The following is a 19,286-nucleotide window of genomic DNA, read 5'->3' on the forward strand; positions in this document are numbered from 1 at the left end:
GCAATTGATTAAAATTGTGTTTACTTATATTATGTTAACTGCGACGTATCCATTGTAGGATACAGTTCGTTAATCAACTGACCCATATTATTGATTTTTAAAGCCTAATAACGATGCAATACTAGCTGCTGGTGTAAATGATTAATCGGTTGTTTTTTAACGTGATATTAGCACGTAGCGTGTTAAAGTTTGCAGTCTCCTCCATTCTTTGTGATTAGTTCCTTGATTGTCTTATTAAGGTCAGCTACGTTATTCGCGCCTTGAGGTATATTTAACTATGTCTAAACGTCCGGATGAAGCGTAAAATCATTGTTGATGCCTCTTTTTACGTTGGCCATTGCATGCCATGCCGTAGCAGAAATTAATCCGACTTCTTATTGTCGATTAGGGTCAAGTTGCTTTGGTGTATTATAATTGACAGAAACGTTTGCGCTGCAGTTGGCGCTGGAAGAATCAAATAATAATGTTGTTGAGATAATTTTTATTTTTATCGCCTGACAAAATCATCAACCAGCCAAGTTAATGTGCAAAAGCAAAAATTTCGTAATTGGAAGATGTCCATACTTACGTTACCAGCTTATTTCGATGACAAAAGTAACATCAGTCGGTCAACCATTTCCGCGGCTGATGTATAAGGCATAGCCACATGTTTCCTCTACTCGTTCTTCGCCAACAATTTTGATAGCGTACTCAGTTTATTTCTATGGTTGGCAAACCCTTCATTATCCAATATATTGCTAATAATGTTAAGGAAAATCGCGGCAAAAATACCATATCTATTTTTTTTCCAAACTAGTAATCCTAAGTTCCTTACATGGATCTGAACTTTCCTCAGCAGTATCGGCTTGTCAGTCTGTATTGTTTTCCAAAGGTTTTTTTAGTTTATTAATATCTTTTTCTTTTTTGAAGCATTTATGATTCTCCTGCCTTGAATTTGCTCTTCTTGCTCTATTTGTTCAATTCTTTCTTCGTCAAATATTTCAAGTATTTGTTATATGGTTCGGCTTGTTCCATGATGTTTTTGACAACAGTTTCTGTTTCCATTTGTTTGTTTTTCTCCGCGTAAACCTAACAAACCTTTTTCCTTCTGTTTTTATGCTCGTCTTCAGATTGCGCAGATATATATAGTTATTTACCAAGTACAGCCTCGGTAAACGACTTCAAAACTTTAGTGACTTCTTCACCTTGAACTTATCCTTGACATACTTCCTGGACTCCCTTCTTAAAAGCAGCTCGCCTCGCATCAAATTTTATTTAGCAAACCAATTTTTTGTTTGTCGATTGTTATTCAATACATTTCACAAAATTTATTCTTACAGTCGGTGACTCGTGTCAAAGAAATTGATTAATATAGCAATGGAACATTTTCTTTGGATCACGTGCTAGTTTATCAAATAAGTAAAAGTTATATTTGTCTTAGGCGGCCTGATGAACGTATCTTGGATTACATCACCGCAATGCTCGTTTGCAATATTCCTCAAATCAACATTGTCTAGTCCAGAAAAAAAAATATAAAACAACCAGTGTTTTGCCAAATAAACCTGCCAATGTTATAAAACCCCTTCGTAAGGTAAATCAACATTAAACTTTGTATTACGCGGCAATGAAAAAAAAGATCATATAGTGTTCATCTCGTCATTGTTTAGCGGAATATCGTTAAATACAATTGTAATATGATCTGGTTAGTTTACAGGAATCAGATCTTCCGGTGGCATGATTAAAAATATGTCTTCGCTAAAATTGCCAAGTTTAACGTTGTCATCGATTAATTGGTCACATTTGTCCTCTTGTGGATTAATTGTGTAGATGTACACCGATTGTAGTTAAAGTTGTTGTTGAGCAAAAGATTTAATAAATGATTTGTTTTGCCAGATCATGTACGACCAACAAAAATATAATGACAATCGAGTAGCTCGTTGTTATGTTTGGTTTTGGCTAATCGTTCGGTATCACAATTAATATTGATATACCTAAATGTATCCTCACATAAAAATGCGACGTGTTTAGCGTGTCGGAAACCATTTTTGTCCAACACAATTTATTTCAGGCAATAAAAATGAGTTTTTACACAAAATTCGGAACAACACTAACCGCATCGGTTAGTGCCGACACAACTGTAACAATAAACCGTTAAGTTGATCTATCCGCGTTTGTCAAAAACTCCGGCGATACAATAACTAGAAACTTGCCTATGTCAAATTAACGAGTGTTTGATCTTGAAACAACATACCCACCAGTAAACGTTAGCAAGACACAAGCGGTAACTTGTGATCAGCTAAAATATGTAGATGATAGCAAGCTGGATAAAACAGGTGGAGCAGTAACTGGAAACATTGATATGTCAAGTAAAATGATTATCGGGTTAAAAACCGCATATCCGCCAGCAAATCTGAATCAAATTCAAGCAGTAAGTTATCTGCAGTTGAAATACTTAGATGGCAACAAGCTTGATAAGACGGGCGATATAATAGCCGGAAACTTTGATATGTCTGGTAAAACGATTATTGGACTACAACAAGATTTTCCACTAGCTTTGCCAAATACGAGTCAAACAGCAAGTTACAATCAAGCAAAATCTGTCTGTGATGCCGCTGTAAAGAAATCCGCGACACAATGACCGGCAATTTAACTTTGTCAAACAACGCGAAAGTAACTAGGCTTTCAATAAATTCAACACCGGCTGATGAAAAGACGCAGTAAGTTCTGCTCAGTTAAAATGCGCATTTACTCTGTATTTGAAACTAGCTGACGAATCAATGACAGGTTCGAATCATATGGGTGGTAAGTTAATATGCAACACACAACTTGACAACATAGCATTGGCCAACAATGATTGGCTATCAAATGTTAGATTTGTCAAATGTAATTTCGTCTCAAACTAAACGGTGATGCAATATCTGGAACGTTAGATATGGGGGCTAAAAACATAACAAAAATTAATTAATCCGGCTGATCTAACAAGGCTTGCGTTAGTTCGTTTCCGGCGCCAGCGGTGCCGGTGGCATAAAACGATCAAAAAACAATGTCGGATATATTCCAACACTTTTTATACCAACTGATAACATAGTTGGGCTTGTGATAAGCGCATTAACACAATATCCCGGCAATAATCCAAACCAGGTTTTTCATTTTAGCGCTGTTGTTGAAGGCCATGAACGGACAACCAACGGAGAAACCACAAACATTGGATTAAAAGTCAAATTCTTGTTCCAGTTGCTATTTGGCATTTTTTTTTATATTTTTTTTTTTTTTTTTTTTTTTTGGCGCAGTCGATTAAATTCTAGTGTCTGACGAATTTTTAGCTGGCGTTTAGAAGGTTCAAACGATGATATTATCTGGACAACATCGTACAGTACAACAAACACGTATATTTCAACAAGTTCTTGTATTTTTGAATATACGTTGCTGCTGCAAAAAGTCCGTTTCGTGGTCTGACAGCGTTTCAAATATTCATGCTCGACGATCAAATTTAATCTAACATTGTAAAATAATGTCAGACCCAGCAATTATAACCGTTGCAAAAGAATTTTACGATAATAATTTTAATCCAAACAAAAATATTGCTTCAGACTTATTGATGGTAGTCGGAGAAAACAATGTGTGTTAAAATTTCTCGAATTTATGAAAAAAGGATATGCTGACGTTAATTTAGTAAACATCCCGGTACAATCAAAAAACGAAATTAATTTTGCTCGTGTTATGAATATGCTATGACCGCAACTAAAATAAGCAATAAGTAACATTGATATAATAATTAGAGAATATCATCTTGATGATTGCCTTGAAGAACAAAAGAAAGATGAAATCCTGCTAAAATAATATTGCTTAAGCTTAACAAGGAAAATACAGATTTGATAATTATATCAGATGTAATAAAAGCACGAGCATATGGAGACAGAAACCAGGAAGAAAAACGAATAAACGACAATCATTGTCGTCTTAATAAATTAGCGGAAGATAAAAAACTAAATTAAGCAAATACAATAATTTGAGGAATCTTTTTTTCAAAATGATAACATCTTAAGCATCTCTGTATGTATTACCTTGACAAACAAACCCTACTAAAATTATTAGTATATCAACGGATAAGGAGTTAATAATCTAAGCTTACCTAAACACAATTTTACCAAAGATACCTGAAAAACCTCAATCTGATCCGATTGTTGTTAACAAATCACTAGCGATAATCGATTGCAACAACGTAGAAGTTGATAATTATAATGATGATGAGCGATAAGAGTTTTTTTATTAAAGAAATTGAATCATCAAGGTTGAAAAAAAATATTGATTCTTACTACGACATTAATGACGAAGATGATGTTCCACTTCCATCCCTCCAACGCTCAACAATTGTCAATACGAAACTATTACACTGCAGTTGAGAAAATATTCAGACAACCATATGAATAAATACTAACAATGATAGGCTTTTTATCTTGGTATTTTCCTTTTAAAAAAATCTATCACCGACATGTAATGCTAACAAACTTCGTAGTCGCATTATGAGACATCTTGTTTAGAATCTTTTTTACGTTGGATCAGATCAGTTTGTTAGTCGGGTTTATCGATGAAACTGAAAGAGAAGACAACAATTTTGTAAATGAAACGGATTTGTATGAGCGTAAAATAGGAATCGTGTTTAATTCCCACAGTTGGATGAAGAAAAATAAAGTATGAAGATACTTCGTCGTATGTTTATGACAAGTACAACGACTTAATAGATACTCCCGCTAATTATAAGTTTTGTGCGTTTCTTGATTTGATTGTCGGTACTAAAACTTTTATTTTTGTGTAACAAATGGTAAAAAATAATAATAAAGAAAAAGCAAATCATCGATTTCAATCATGATTCAGAGGAAATGCCAAATCAGATGTTGACGCACCAATGCAGTATTACAAATTGTATCATAATAACCTTTAGTGTGTAAAAAATGCTTCAAGTGTTGCGGCAAAATACTTCGGGTAATATCATATTTACCACTGCCAGTAACACGCTCTGGTATAACTTCAAGCGAAGCATCATTAAACCCGTTTTTGTTGGTAATATCTGGCGCTGGTGTTTCTCCTGCAACAGCGTGTAAAAATAAATTGAGCCTAGACTTGAGATTAAGAAAATGCTTGTAAAACAGCAAGCGTAACGTATACAAAATGACTTGATCACATTAGATCTTACCTGCTCGGTGTAAAATACGATATGGACGATGTAATACGCGTGTTTCGTATTATTGACAGTATGCTTAAAGATATTCTCCCAATGAGAGTTAGTAGGCATGAAAAAAATTATCACAACAATATGGTGATGATGATTCATACAAATAAAATATTGTCTAAACTTTAGAAATAATCTGACAAATAAAATTTTATCTAAACTTTAGAAATAATCTGACAAATAAATATTTTCAAAAATGTTTAAAATAATAAAGCCAAAATTACATTTTCCGAACTTTCGGAAACAGGATAGTGTTTCTGGCTCAGACACACACACAAGTACACAAGTACACTTCACATAACAAGTACAACGTATTTTGTATTCAGCCTGATCAGGGGTGTCCAAAAATTGTCTTTGTACTTGTTTTGATTGGTTCTTCTGGGTATCGTAGCTAAACACCTGGCATTTATCTGCTACTGTAAATTCCCCCTAGTGATTCGAACATGCAGGAATCTAGAAATGATCTTAGATATTGTGTTTGTGTTTATACTTCGAAAAGATTTTAGTTGAGCAAGAGTGGGCGTGAAAAATGAAAAACACGCCAACTCCACCCACCCCATCTAACGACCATATTTTCGTTACTCGATACTTTTATGTTCATGGATTGGTTGACCATGTATCCTCAGTTGTTTCTTATTCAGTTTATCTGTCTTCCGAAAATGGCTTTGTGTGTTTCATTAGAAGTACTCGATATAACTAGTCTGAGCTAAACAAGTTAAGGTTCAAAACGTTAATTTTGATTTTCATCTTGTGTTGTTTTCGACCATAATATATCGTATTTCAATGTAATCAATGTAAATTAAGGAATAAGGACATAACACAATTTTTTTTCTTTTTAGGACTATTCAAAATGCAGTCTTTGATCCGGGCCACTTCCTTAACTTCAGGAATGACTGTAATTGTTCGGCAGGCAGACATGTTGAATATGCGATCAGTCCTTAAGGAAGCGAAGCAGAAATCATTGCGTCACATAATAGCAGAACTCAACGTCACGGAAACCGCCCTTCTCCTCAAAATGGTACCAAATAAATAAATAAATAATGGAATAAAAGTGTTGATTGTAGCCGGTAATCCATTTATATCCACAATCTAAGATGTGTGATATTCATTTTGTAGCTCCTCTTTAAATGTTATAGACTGAGACCTTAAAACTCATACACATTTTGAGATAGGAAAAGGGGCTTCAGCAAGGATGCGGTGAAACGTAATACGTTACTGAAGAAACATTTCAATTAATCTTCTTACATTTCTTTTGTTCTGTATTTTAAATTTATTCTCATGAAAAAACAACATGTACATACATTATCAAACTAATATACAGACGAATAAAGAAAAGCGTTGGAATTGGTATTGGAATCAGATGACATTATATACTGGGACGTGTACCTGAAGCTACAATGGCAATGTTCTGTATGTGTAATACTTGGCCGTGCAATTTGAGTTGATGAGGAATCCCAAATATCGTGTTCAGCAATTTAGAAAATTACGTAATTTAGTTTGATTTTTGTTTCCTTAGGAAACTCTTCTGACGTAAATGATTTTCTCTTGCAGGCTCTGCAAGAAGGAATGATTGATCCCTACCACCACTTCCTAATTACCAATTTGGTACCTCTCTCTCTCTCTCTCTCTCTCTCTCTCTCTCTCTCTCTCTCTCTCTCTTCTATAGCTGTATTTATATCTAGGTAGATCGATGGATAAATATCTGAAAATGATGCCAAGGGTTTCCAAATCTGATGCATATGTATTATAGAGTCCATGAATCGAAAATAAAATATACCTCCATTTTTACCACTGTATCAGACATCACATAATTATGGTATTATTTAAGGTAAGGTTCATCTCAAAGTATTTTCGACTGCATGTGTGTAAATAAACTGATAGTTTTCATAATGTGTCCTTACATGCCAAAACACATTTCCCCAATGTATAGAGGCTATCAACCTTTTTCTGTAGATATAAGAAAGAATTGCACGAATTCTTGTTAAACAGTGTATTGTCACGAGTGGCAAAACCACTAGAGACAATTCAAGTTGATTCCACTTCACAAATATTCGCTTATATATACTCAAACAAACGTATATTTTCTTTTAATTATTTATTTGCATGAGAAAAAAACTTATGAATTACCACGCTGATAAAAAGAAGATCTGAAATTTAAAATAATTTTAAAGCGGTGGATTTTTGCAAATTTGTGCTGTAAAAACAAATGCCTCAAATTGTATTTTGCCAAATTTAATGACTGTTTACTTTCAACAGAAAATGAAGAGATATTTAATTTCGTTCACACAGTACTTGCGCCGATTAATATAGTACAGGTTGTTTTGGTAGGAGGAAACATACAAATAGAGAACTATCTTTGAACTGTCACATCTAACTGTTTTGAGAAAGTAACATTTTTAAACAAAGGATTATAAAGATAGTGTTTACCTCTAGGGATTTTTGGGGGTTTCTATATTTTTATTTCTGGCATATCTGCATTGAAGTTTGAAATTTTGGCCTTGGAAACCCTGGGGTCTAGCTCGGTAACAGAAATTGCACACACGTTTCCAATGTCACATTATTTCAGTTGCAATTAATCCACACCAATACCCGATTTCTCCATCATTTCCAAGCATGATTTTGATAGTGTGGAAAGTTACAATCTATGCTCAAACAATTGTATTGCTATATTTAACCAAGAGCTTTTCTTGAAAAGTGTCCGTTTGTACTGGAGTATAAAAGACACACTGTGTAAGTTATAGAATATATACTAGAACAGACCGCTCCGTGGGCCAAGTGGTTTGAGCGTCCGCCTCGGATGCGGGAGGTTGCGGGTTCAAACCCAGACTGAGTCATACCAAAGACTTACAAAAATGATACATGGCAGCTGCCTTACTTGGTGCTCAGCATTAAGAGGTTAGTGTTAGGACTGGTCGGCCTGGTGTCAGGATAACGTGACTGGGCGGGACATCATGCTACATATCTGCGGCATAATGCCCCAGTGCTAGACATTACTATAAACTGTCACACTGCAGACATCGTAGCGACATGACTCAAAATTTCTTAAAACTACGTTAAAAATTCAAATTACACACGCACATCAACTAGCAACTATTGATGTAAGTTCAGTCATGAATAATTGGCTTCATTCATGTGCTACTAATGAAATAATATTACGACTATAAGCCTACTTTGTACTTTTTGAAGTTTCTTTTCTTGACATTGTCATGACCCGTTCTTTTTAATTTAATACACATATGCTAGATGATCTGACGTCTTGATACATTTTAATATATGTTCATCCTGAGAGAGATGACAAAAATACAGATTAAAATAACACACATAAGGACATATGTATTTTCTAACTGGAAAAGTAGTTCCAAAGTGAGGATATAAGTGACATCGCCCTTGTTGCGATATAAATTTTGTATCAATAATATATTTCAATATCTCATTATGAAATAAAGATATTAAATATGCATATAATAATGTTTGGATCTAGTATTACTCAGAATGCTATAAATCGATGTAAAGATATTTTCAAATATTTCCTTTTTTAATCCAGCATATATACCTGCTTCCTTTACAGTCAGTATCTCCAGTCTGTGGCGCTCTCTCAATATGTCGCTTGATTTCAGAATGGTGTGAAAATCAACCTATCCGATTTGCTACAAAAAGAATAAACCCACCTCTACCTAATTAACTTGATTTGATTTCAATGATAAACATTTTCTGTACAAACCTGTTAGTGGCCAGATTGTTTTAAAATATAACTCAGAATTGTGTTTGGTAACAGCATGAAAAGGGTCCTTATTCGCTCCAAAACCTAAGATTTAATTGAGTAAATCAGTCATGCGTAATCTGGCATCTGTCACTTGCTGACGAGTTCAGTTTCTCTCACTGGATATTTTGTTCTGTCTTAATGCAGGCGCCATCACTATGCACATCTTGCATAAAGGATGCTTTGTCTGTAACGAAAATAGACTACTGATATCTAGAGATTCTAGCAAGTTTCATATAAGTAATCACATCTTGACGGCAAAGATCGGATACGCAGTGAACCAGTATTTGGCTCGGCTGAGTGGCTTTAAAACTTCATATCGTTGCAGAATTCTGTCTTGACATTGCACCATACTATCTATAACGACTCACAGACTCTTCAATACCGATGTCGAACTGGCTATAAGCTGATGTTACCAATACATAATTCTCTATCTTCGGAAAGTGATTAAAACAGTGGCCACTCTTTTACCATGTCCAACCTATACCACGATAATAGGTCTCCTCTAACTGCACAAAAATGGAAGACTGTATTACCTATTTCGCTGATTCATTCAATGGAATGATGGTTCTCAGAGAACGCGACCAAGCTTCATCAATAAGCGATGACCTTCCTCTGTGCTAAGTTTTAGGCGCCCAACTGGAGACTACTCTGCTACTCCCATGGTAGCCTCTTTACTCGTAGAAGACGGAATAATTGTCTACATACTATGATCCACTTGACCGCCGCCTACAAAAATGTACATTGACTACCTATACGTCTGCATAAGCTTGCTTAGGTCTAAGTTCTTCGCCCAATCCCCATCCCCCATAAAAGTAAATATCGATCTGCAACAGAAAACATAAAAAGTGGTTGTAATAAGATCGCACTTTAATGTTTTTGCTGACATGATTTGGTTATTATATTTTATTTTTTTATTTTACTTATTTATTTCTTCGGGAGGGGAAGGGAAGCCATCACTGAGAGTAAAGTGTATAATACAATACGTTAGCTGACACCGTGAATCGAAATCAGCATTCCTGCGTTCTTGGTATTTATCGTTTCTTACATAGTCAACGCCTGGCTTGAATGGACAAAACCTGCCTTGAGGTTTGAAGAGCTGAGCATTTGTGCGCGAGAAATTACAAGTTGTTCGCGTGGATACGAGGAACTAGCGCCAAAGTTTAATCTAAAATTCTAAGCTGATTTATAATTGCATGGTGTACGCAAACGAAAGTAGTGATTCCTTTGGGAAGTATTCATCGAACCGTGTAATGCGGGCACGTATCCACCATAGTGTAGCGATTCGCACTCGTACGATGTTTCTTTGACCGGATCAGACTGTCTGTGTGTGCGAATTCATGTCGCAAACTGAGACATGCCACATGCATATCATGCCGGAGATCTGGAAGATCTTTGTGCACAGTCAATCGTGGAACAACTGTTGCCATGTTAATGCTTTTGCATGATCCGCCGGGGAGAACAGAGCCAACCATAATCGAAAAAATTAATTACACAGTAATATTCTTGGACTAGTACATTAATTTGGAATTATACTGAATTAAGACAAGAACATTTTGGATTATATTAATTTGATTCATCAAAAGATTATTAGAACATCGCCACATTCTAGGTTATTGACATATCAGCACGTTCTAGACTACAGCCACATTCATATGTTCGTTATCGGACTTTGGAATGCCACTGGAATTTAAATGGAACTTCATACATTGGGACTTGTACATAAAACTGTAAAGATCAATAGGGATTTAATTCACAATACTGTCAATTTTTTTTTTAAAATTTCAGCATGCGTTCTTGGGAAATAAATTATTAGTTGAAGTTTACAAAAACAATTCTTTTCTCCCTTTTCTTTTACTTAGTTTACGAACATAGAAGTGTAACAAGATGTCAGCTCTAGTCTCTAGTGACTCGTTCTCTAGCACACAGTAGTAATCTTCACGCCATGCCAGCTGTCTGTTTTGAGGTCTAATTGTATAAGGATTCATAGGTGTCACCAATAATCAGACAGAATGTGTAAAAAAAACAATATTCGTTTCATTAGTGAAAAGGCGATATACACTTTCATATATATATATACAATAAACTGACAACGAACAGTGCGAAACTAGTATATAGCTAGCTTGAGCGATTTCGACCCTTTGAAAAGTATTTTTCAAAGGCAACTATAAAACATAGACAAGACAAACAAATAGAACAAAAACGGTTACGTTTGCGAAATTTCACATGGCTGCTTCTACATATATATATATATATATATATATATATATATATATATATATATATATATATATATATATATATATATATATATATATATATATATATATATATATATATATGAACCTTTGTAACATAAGCCATCAAAATAGACAAAGGAATGTCGTGGACACAAACTGGGTGGTTCAAAACGTATATTCTATATTTTGAGGCATAACTATGGACATAATGTCCTATTACAATGCGATGTTTTCAGCTGCACTATGTTCACTGTGATCCTTCTTCTACAGACAATTCATTACTTTGATCTTAAGATGTATTTTTAAAAATAAAACATAAAGATTTAAAATGCAATGACTGTAGACAATTTTGATGATAGCAAAGGTGGCATTCAATAGTTTATAATTATAGTACTATTTACACTTTCCTCTAAACAACAGCAATCGAATAGTTTATAAGGCGTTTAAATAATTCCCTATTACAAGTTTTCTATCAGATAATGACATAATGTAGCTTGGATTTATTTATTTTTCATTAAATGAGACTTCTTCTGTAACACGCAGCATTACAATGAAGTTTTTATCGGAATACAAATGTCACCTAATATAATTTATTCTTCTCTGTCCCCTTAGTTATTTGTGTTATTTTCTAAATATCAGGTTGTTTTGGGTATATCTATTATCCGTGTAGGTGAGTGCATTTCTTCTATATATAATGGCACGTGAGGCCTTTGCTGCAGTAAGTAATTTATGTATATGTCATATTGCAGGATATTGAACTCATTGATCTTGATGACTATCGACACAATTACGTCAATCTGACAGGGTTTAGACTCGTCGATACCAAAGACATTTTTACCCGGCAAATATTGGATGATATGTACAACTACTGGGAAAACACTCGATTACAGATTCTAAATGGGTCTACTATACCGGTAATTGCCTTGATACTTTTGCACTTATCGTATACAATGAAACAATGTATTCAGATTTACTACATACCCATTTAAATATACATGCTGGATATGGCGTTAGACACAGCTGATTTGTCATGTTTCGCATCACACACCTAGATTCAAACTACTTACATTCCTTCTTTGACGTCCGCGCGTAGATATTTTTAGACAGTGCATCGTATAAATCTTTATAATTCATTAATATTATATCTGATATATGATTATGTTGTAAGTTAGCATCAACATTCAGTTAATTACATATCCAAAGACAACATTAGGGGTTAAACGTAATCGCTGTTGCAAGGATAACGCATTGTCCAACTCACAGACTATTTCAAACCATTTTCTGACGTCTTCTCCAGAGTCAAAGGCAGCATTAGTTTTCTCCCAAAGACTTCATCAAACAAACAGTTGAGCCATCGAGAGCGCGTCTAATAAGGTGCTAGAAGGTGTCATGCAACTGACGTACAATTGCGAGAAACTTTCATTCAGTGGACGTAGACTTCTAATAAGATGCTAGAAATTGTCATGCAATTTGCGTACATTTCTAATAAGGTGCTAAAGTTCACATGCAATTGACCTACAATTCTAATAAAGTACTAGCAAATGTCATGCAATTGCCGTACAATTCTAATAAGGTACTAGAAACTGTTATGCAATTGACGTACAATTCAAATACGTTGCTAAATACTATCAAGCAATTGACGTACACATTTAATAATGTGCTAGAAACTGTCATGCAATTGACGTACAGTTCTAATAAGTTGCTAAAAACTGTCATGCATTTGACGTGCATTTATAATAAGTTGCTAGAAACTGTCATGTTATTGGCGAACTATTCTAATAAGTCGCTCAAAACTGTCATGCGATTGACTTATGATTCTGATAAGTTGCTAGAAACTGTCATGATATTAACCTACATTTCTAATAAGTTGTTAGAAAATGTCATGCAATTGACGTACAATTCTAATAAGTTGCTAGAAACTATCATGATACTGACGTACAATTCTAATAAGTTGCTAGAAACGATCATGCAATTGACGTACAATTCTAATAAGTTGCTAGAAACGATCATGCAATTGACGTACAATTCTAATAAGTTGCTAGAAACGATCATGCAATTGACGTACAATTCTAATAAGTTGCTAGAAACGATCATGCAATTGACGTACAATTCTAATAAGTTGCTAGAAACGATCATGCAATTGACGTACAATTCTAATAAGTTGCTAGAAACTGTCATTCAAATGACGTTTAATTCACAAACTTGAATGAATATAATCTCTCTTGCTTGTCTCTTTTTACTTAGAACATGTTCGCTGACGGCTAATTTAGATTTCCTTGAGAGATGTCAAAAAGAGTTATTCTTTCGAGCTTGAGAGCCTCTCTGTTTTACGTGTGTAACAATGAAGCAAAATGATTGAGCTATTTGACACATGTCACTGTTATCTAATTTTCTTTACATTTCCTATGCCCACCAATAATCCAACCGATGAGCAATTGTGAAGGTTGACATTTTATCTGTACGATGTAGATGTCTTTCTTTTTTGGTTTGTAAATCTTCCATTTTGGCACCCAAATAAACCACCTTGCTAAGTTGTGGTTCCCTCCTCTGAAGCTCCGATGAAATACAACGTTGTCTTTTTAGGTACTTTACAGAGATTGCACAACTTCATCAATATTTGTGAAAGTTTGAGAAATGAATTTCGTCTCATAGGTGAAGATGGTGATCAATTGTTGGTGCCTTTGGCCATAAAGGCAATAATAATAATAATAATAATAATAATAATTAGTAGTAGTAGTTGTATATGTGTTATTATGATTAGTAGTAGTAGTGGTAGTAGTAGTTGTAGTAGCAGTAGTATTATCCGATCAATCAATTACGACATTCCACAATAGAAAGAAAAGTATGACATAAAACCGGCAGCACGAAGAATATTTATTTCTCAGCAATTTATCCAATAGACAATTTCTGAATTATTTCCCTTGTGCAATAGCTGCGACCTTTAAGTGGGCGTTCTCGAAGACAGTAACGACAACTCTACCCAGGACAGTTATCATTACAGCAAGGAAATCACAATTGCTGCTTCCGTATCTATTCTAGTATATCTAAGCTGTAGACTTGGAAGATTATTATCAACGAATATTATCAAGTATGTTTGTTTTTTTTATTTTCGCTGCAAATAATTTTTATTTCAGTTGAATGATATTACAATTATTTGCTGCGAATTTTTATCTCTTACACAATTCTATTCTTCTCGTACAGAAGAGCGTAAAGAGGTCTGAATGCCCACTTCATATCCCCAGTATTGAGAAATATAGATAAAATGCCGTCCTCAACTGTATATATGTCAGCCTAAGTTAATTTTCCAGAGCTATTGCACGCATGTTTGTTAATGACTTATTTATGTTTATAATGGAGAGGAACTTGTAAGTTGAGAAACTTGTTTCCAATCTTTTTGCTCTCTATACATACTTTTGATCGTCTTGGCAATAAAATGTTTAAACAAAAAAGTGAATATTCAAAACAAAATCAGTTTAATTTATCCCAGGTCCCTATTTCCACGTGGTCTTTGATCAGAGAAGAAGATAGAGAAATCAGATTTAACAGTACTCAACAGGCTGCCAATTTTGAAAAATACACCAAAAACAGCGCTGAGCGTAATCGGAAAAACACAATTATAATTTATCTTCAGGTGTTTTCCAGATAGTATTCGTGTTAATACATTTGTAGTATTTATTGTACATCTGCTCTGTTATCATCGTGACATACAGTATCAGTGTGAAAATCTGGTTCATGATGTTCTAATCGTCTTCTGTTTTAATATTTGTGTGCCTTTTTTTCATGTCGTACTACTCGTCTTCTGTTATTGTATAAGTGTGTCATTCTGTTTGATGCTGTACTAGTCGTTTTATCTTACAGTATCAGTGTGCCCTTTTGTTTGATGCCGTACTACTTTTCGCAACGGCTGTCAAAGAAGCCATAAGAAGTATAAATCTACCCTCTCCAAACTCCACTTGTGAAAATTCGCTGCCATGGGAGGCTGGAGCAACGCTATACAATTATCTCAACACGGTAAATATTTCTCTCTCTCTCTCTCTCTCTCTCTCTCTCTCTCTCTCTCTCTCTCTCTCTCTCTCCAACACACAAACACACACACACACACACCTTATATATACTAACCAGTATACGCTATTGGGCTTTAGTCTGGATCCCAATTTGTTCACCTTATTCGTAAAAAATAATTCCTTTTCTGTATCGTCACCCTGATGAAGACATTGGTCTAAACATAGGGATTGTTTTTTTCCTCTTTGTCTTGATATTGGTTTTGACAGCATTTTTAACACGTTATCAGCTAGAACATGCCCAGGAAATGAGAACTACGTCCAAGCTGTTGGTAGGATTTTGTACCTGCGTCATTTTGATAATCATTCCAACGCTCTATCAACCAAGCTATTGCGACTCGTGTCAATATATATATATATATATATATATATATATATATATATATATATATATATATATATATATATATATATATATATATATATATATATCATTCTCCTATCAATCAATGACGACATTCCACAATAGAAAGAAAAGTATGATATAAAACCGGCAGCACGAAGAATACTTATTTCTCAGCGATTTATCCAATAGACAATTTCTGAATTATTTCCCGCGTGTGTGTGTGTGTGTGTGTGTGTGTGTGTGTGTGTATGTCTGTCTGTCTGCCTGTATGAGTATTTGGCGACATACTTTATGAGAGGGATAATCGGTGCACAAGACTGTTTTTGAAAAAGCCTGTAAATAGTTCAAAATAGTATATTTATTTTCTTGGAAATGAATTCCATAGGCTATGTTTCTCTTGTGAATAGGGGTCTGAATGTTGCTCCGATAGGTGTATGCTTGACACAAATCAAACGTGCAGATTCCCATCATTCTTTTAATTTTTGTTTGTTTGTTTGCTTCGTTTATTCGTTTTGTTTTGTTTTGTTTGTGTTTGTTTTATATGACCTGTGATATGAGCGCGAATCCTTCGTGTTGCGTTGCATGGATATTTTATGGTGTTATATGAGATTTCCTTATATCTCCTACGTCTACAGGTTGAATCCTTCGTGTTGCGTGGCATGGACATTGTATGGTATTACGTGAGATTTCCTTGTATCTCCTGTGTCTACATGTTGAATCCTTCGTGTTGCGTTGCATGGACATTGTATGGTGTTACATGAGATTTCCTTGTATCTCCTGTGTCTACTGGTTGAATCCTTCGTGTTGCGTTGCATGGACATTGTATGGTGTTACATGAGATTTCCTTGTATCTCCTGTGTCTACAGGTTGAGACCCGTGGTTTGACAGGTCTAATAAAACTTCAACATGGAAGAAGATTGGACTTCACACTGGATATTCTGGAATTAAGAGAGTCAGGACTTGAAAAGGTAATCAGATAATAAATGAAAATCATTGATTGTCATGCGCCATGCAATGTCATTTATCTATTGATTCAACTAGCTCATTATTGCCGATAAAATTAGTGTATATAAGCTAGCCATATTAGTAATTTTACTGGATGGTGATTCATTCTATCCAGATGTTATACTTGGCAAAATATTGTTATCAGGGAATCTATAAAAGAATATAAATTATATGAAATATGTTTTTGATATTTTCATTTATTTATCTATTTTCCAATATACGTATTTAGAAAAAGGGAAAGACAATCATTTACGAGTACATATTGTTTGTGTTTTAACAGTGAAACGAATGATTAAATATAAAGCAATACGGTCTTGTTTTGCTCGTCGATTCCCTTTTTAATAAAACAGATTAGTGACATTAATTGTATTTACTGGAACATTGTCATAGGTTAAAATAGTTTTACACTAATAGTAGAAATTATATTTGTCATGAATTTCAAAGCATGTCATTTAAATCCATACTTTTTGAGTTTCTGGTTTGTCTTTGTTGATACAATAACGTCTTCATTTTTGCAAAGGTACAAGCTTGCAACGATAATAAAACCAGTTTGACTGCCATGCCTAAATCTCTTTCGTACATTCCAACCACTAACCGGCCTGCCCGTTTAAAGCACATCCTAGTATTCATCAGCATTCTCTTAAGCATGGGATTCAAGAAATAGATAATCGTATGAAAATGCATTACCGTACGTACTCTGGTATACATCTTGTCCGACTGCACACAGCATGTATCTTGAGTTCTTCTGTTCTACTAATAACTCCTAACGAAGGTCTGGCGGCGCATGATGCGGCAGAAGGTCTAAGTCTTCACAATGTGCACCTGATAACGGCTTATAAACCATTACATGTGGTGATTGAATTATTTTCTTCTTTTCTTTCAGTCAGGAACATGGGTGTTTGAAAAGGGGGCTAATGTGTCAACGAAACGATACAAAGGTGGCGTATTTGGGAATAAAACACTCGTTGTATCAACATTACTTGTAAGTGCCTCTGATTGGAATGCTAATCACAATAAATTCTCATTACGTAATGAATTCATTTTTTTATATCATACATCTGCATGACATTGTTGAAACAAGATGGCAGATGGCCGCATTGGAGATCATCAAATCATTTGTATTGACACTTTTATTTTAACTCGTTGAAGATACTGTACTTGTAACATCAGCTTAGTAAAGTATCGTGATTCTTCTGCTTGTACCGACATCACATTAATAATTGTTTTCAGCACACAGGTAGATCTTAATTGCATGACCTAATAATAGTTTATATATGTTCTTTTTGTTCATATTTGATGTCCATCTTTCCTAACGATCAGTGATGCATGCAACTTTGATATCGTTTCAGAAAGATCGCGAACAATACGTCGTGACTACTCTTCTGGTATGTTCTGATTGGTTAACATTCAGTATTGTTCTAGAAACTACTGGCTGTTCTGCGTATCTAAATATAGACATGGCCGCAGACAAGTTATTTTGTCGTCTTTTCATCTTCAACTAAATGTAAAAATCAAGCTTTTAAAAGATTTCAACATCTCGGTCGTCAACATATGCATCGTCAGTGAGCATCAAAATCTCTATATGAATTTTCACCACTTTACAGAATTAAGAGCATGGTGTGTCCCTTGTTTAACCAGCCCTCAAGAACATCGCCTTTTGCGAATTATATATGTTACATGTTGTGTTAGATGGTACTATTCAGTCTACCATGAATTTAGGAGTATTATTAATGTGTTTGAGCACAATTTCTCAGATTTCACGGGACTAGATCAATATTTTTTATTCTGTTGAAGATGAAAACGACCAGGTCCTGCTTCAACTAACTGAACCTCTACTAACCCGTGTTATGTAATACTACTAACACAACATGCAGTTGATTCTAACATAGCTAAAGCGTTGTTATGTGAGATGTATATTAACGTATACTTTTGTTGTTGACAAAGTGACCTTAGTTTGAGGTTTACTAACACTACATAAATTTGCGTACAATAGTAGCAAACTGTGTACAGCTTGTTAAACTATATTAACCGCTTTCGTTTTATACTAGCAGCTTTTTAAAGGTGTGTGCAACGGCTTACTTTGCTGTCAAGTAGAACTTTCAAGAGAGAAAATATAATATGAAATGATTTTTCTTGCATTATTTTCAAAGAAATTTTAAAATCATTTTTTAAATAAAAAATTGTTATAATTTCTAACAGTGAGACTTTATTTTTTCTGACATTTAAAAAATGCAAATATTAAGAATGGTTTTACATACATACATGATATATTAAAATAAATAATTTAGTTATTCATTCATATATTTTTTTTAATCACCCGATGTCGTACTGAGCAATCCAATATCTTATTTTAAAGATAGTGTTTAATGAATCGTTTAAATAGTCTCTTCTAATATCTAGCACACACGGTACATTTTAATGACTAATTTACTAATAAATTCAGTAGCATTTAAATATAAAATCTAATTTTTCAAAAATATTTATTCTCAATAGAGATGTCAAATGTAATATGTCGATACCTCAGTTTTAAAGGATTGTCCAATATATAACTAACGAATTTCTGTACAATAAACGACAGATCCGATCGCATGTACAATGAGAAAGAAATAACGAAATAATGGCGCTGAATATGCCGTCGTTTAGTTTAGTTAAGAAAGTAGAGCGT

At 34.4% G+C, this 19,286-nt stretch overlaps 1 protein-coding gene across 2 annotated transcripts in view; it reads left to right on the top strand.

Annotated features, from left to right (window-relative positions):
• The window catches only part of LOC149796424 (glutamate receptor ionotropic, kainate 2-like), a 342,732-nt gene that overhangs the window by 295,521 nt on the left and 27,925 nt on the right, over nt 1-19,286 (top strand). Inside the window, exons 4-10 of one of the 2 annotated variants that reach the window (XM_089960221.1) lie at nt 6,049-6,227; nt 6,761-6,814; nt 11,959-12,123; nt 15,068-15,220; nt 16,483-16,584; nt 17,505-17,603; nt 17,971-18,006. In XM_089960221.1, coding sequence (XP_089816347.1) covers nt 6,049-6,227; nt 6,761-6,814; nt 11,959-12,123; nt 15,068-15,220; nt 16,483-16,584; nt 17,505-17,603; nt 17,971-18,006 — 788 coding nt within the window. The remainder of the gene's footprint in view (nt 1-6,048; nt 6,228-6,760; nt 6,815-11,958; nt 12,124-15,067; nt 15,221-16,482; nt 16,585-17,504; nt 17,604-17,970; nt 18,007-19,286) is intronic. The other variant, XM_089960222.1, reaches the window with a different exon arrangement.

This window comes from Sinohyriopsis cumingii, chromosome 6, assembly GCF_028554795.1.
Source record: "Sinohyriopsis cumingii isolate HCF-2022 chromosome 6, ASM2855479v2, whole genome shotgun sequence".
NCBI classification, from domain to species: domain Eukaryota; kingdom Metazoa; phylum Mollusca; class Bivalvia; order Unionida; family Unionidae; genus Sinohyriopsis; species Sinohyriopsis cumingii.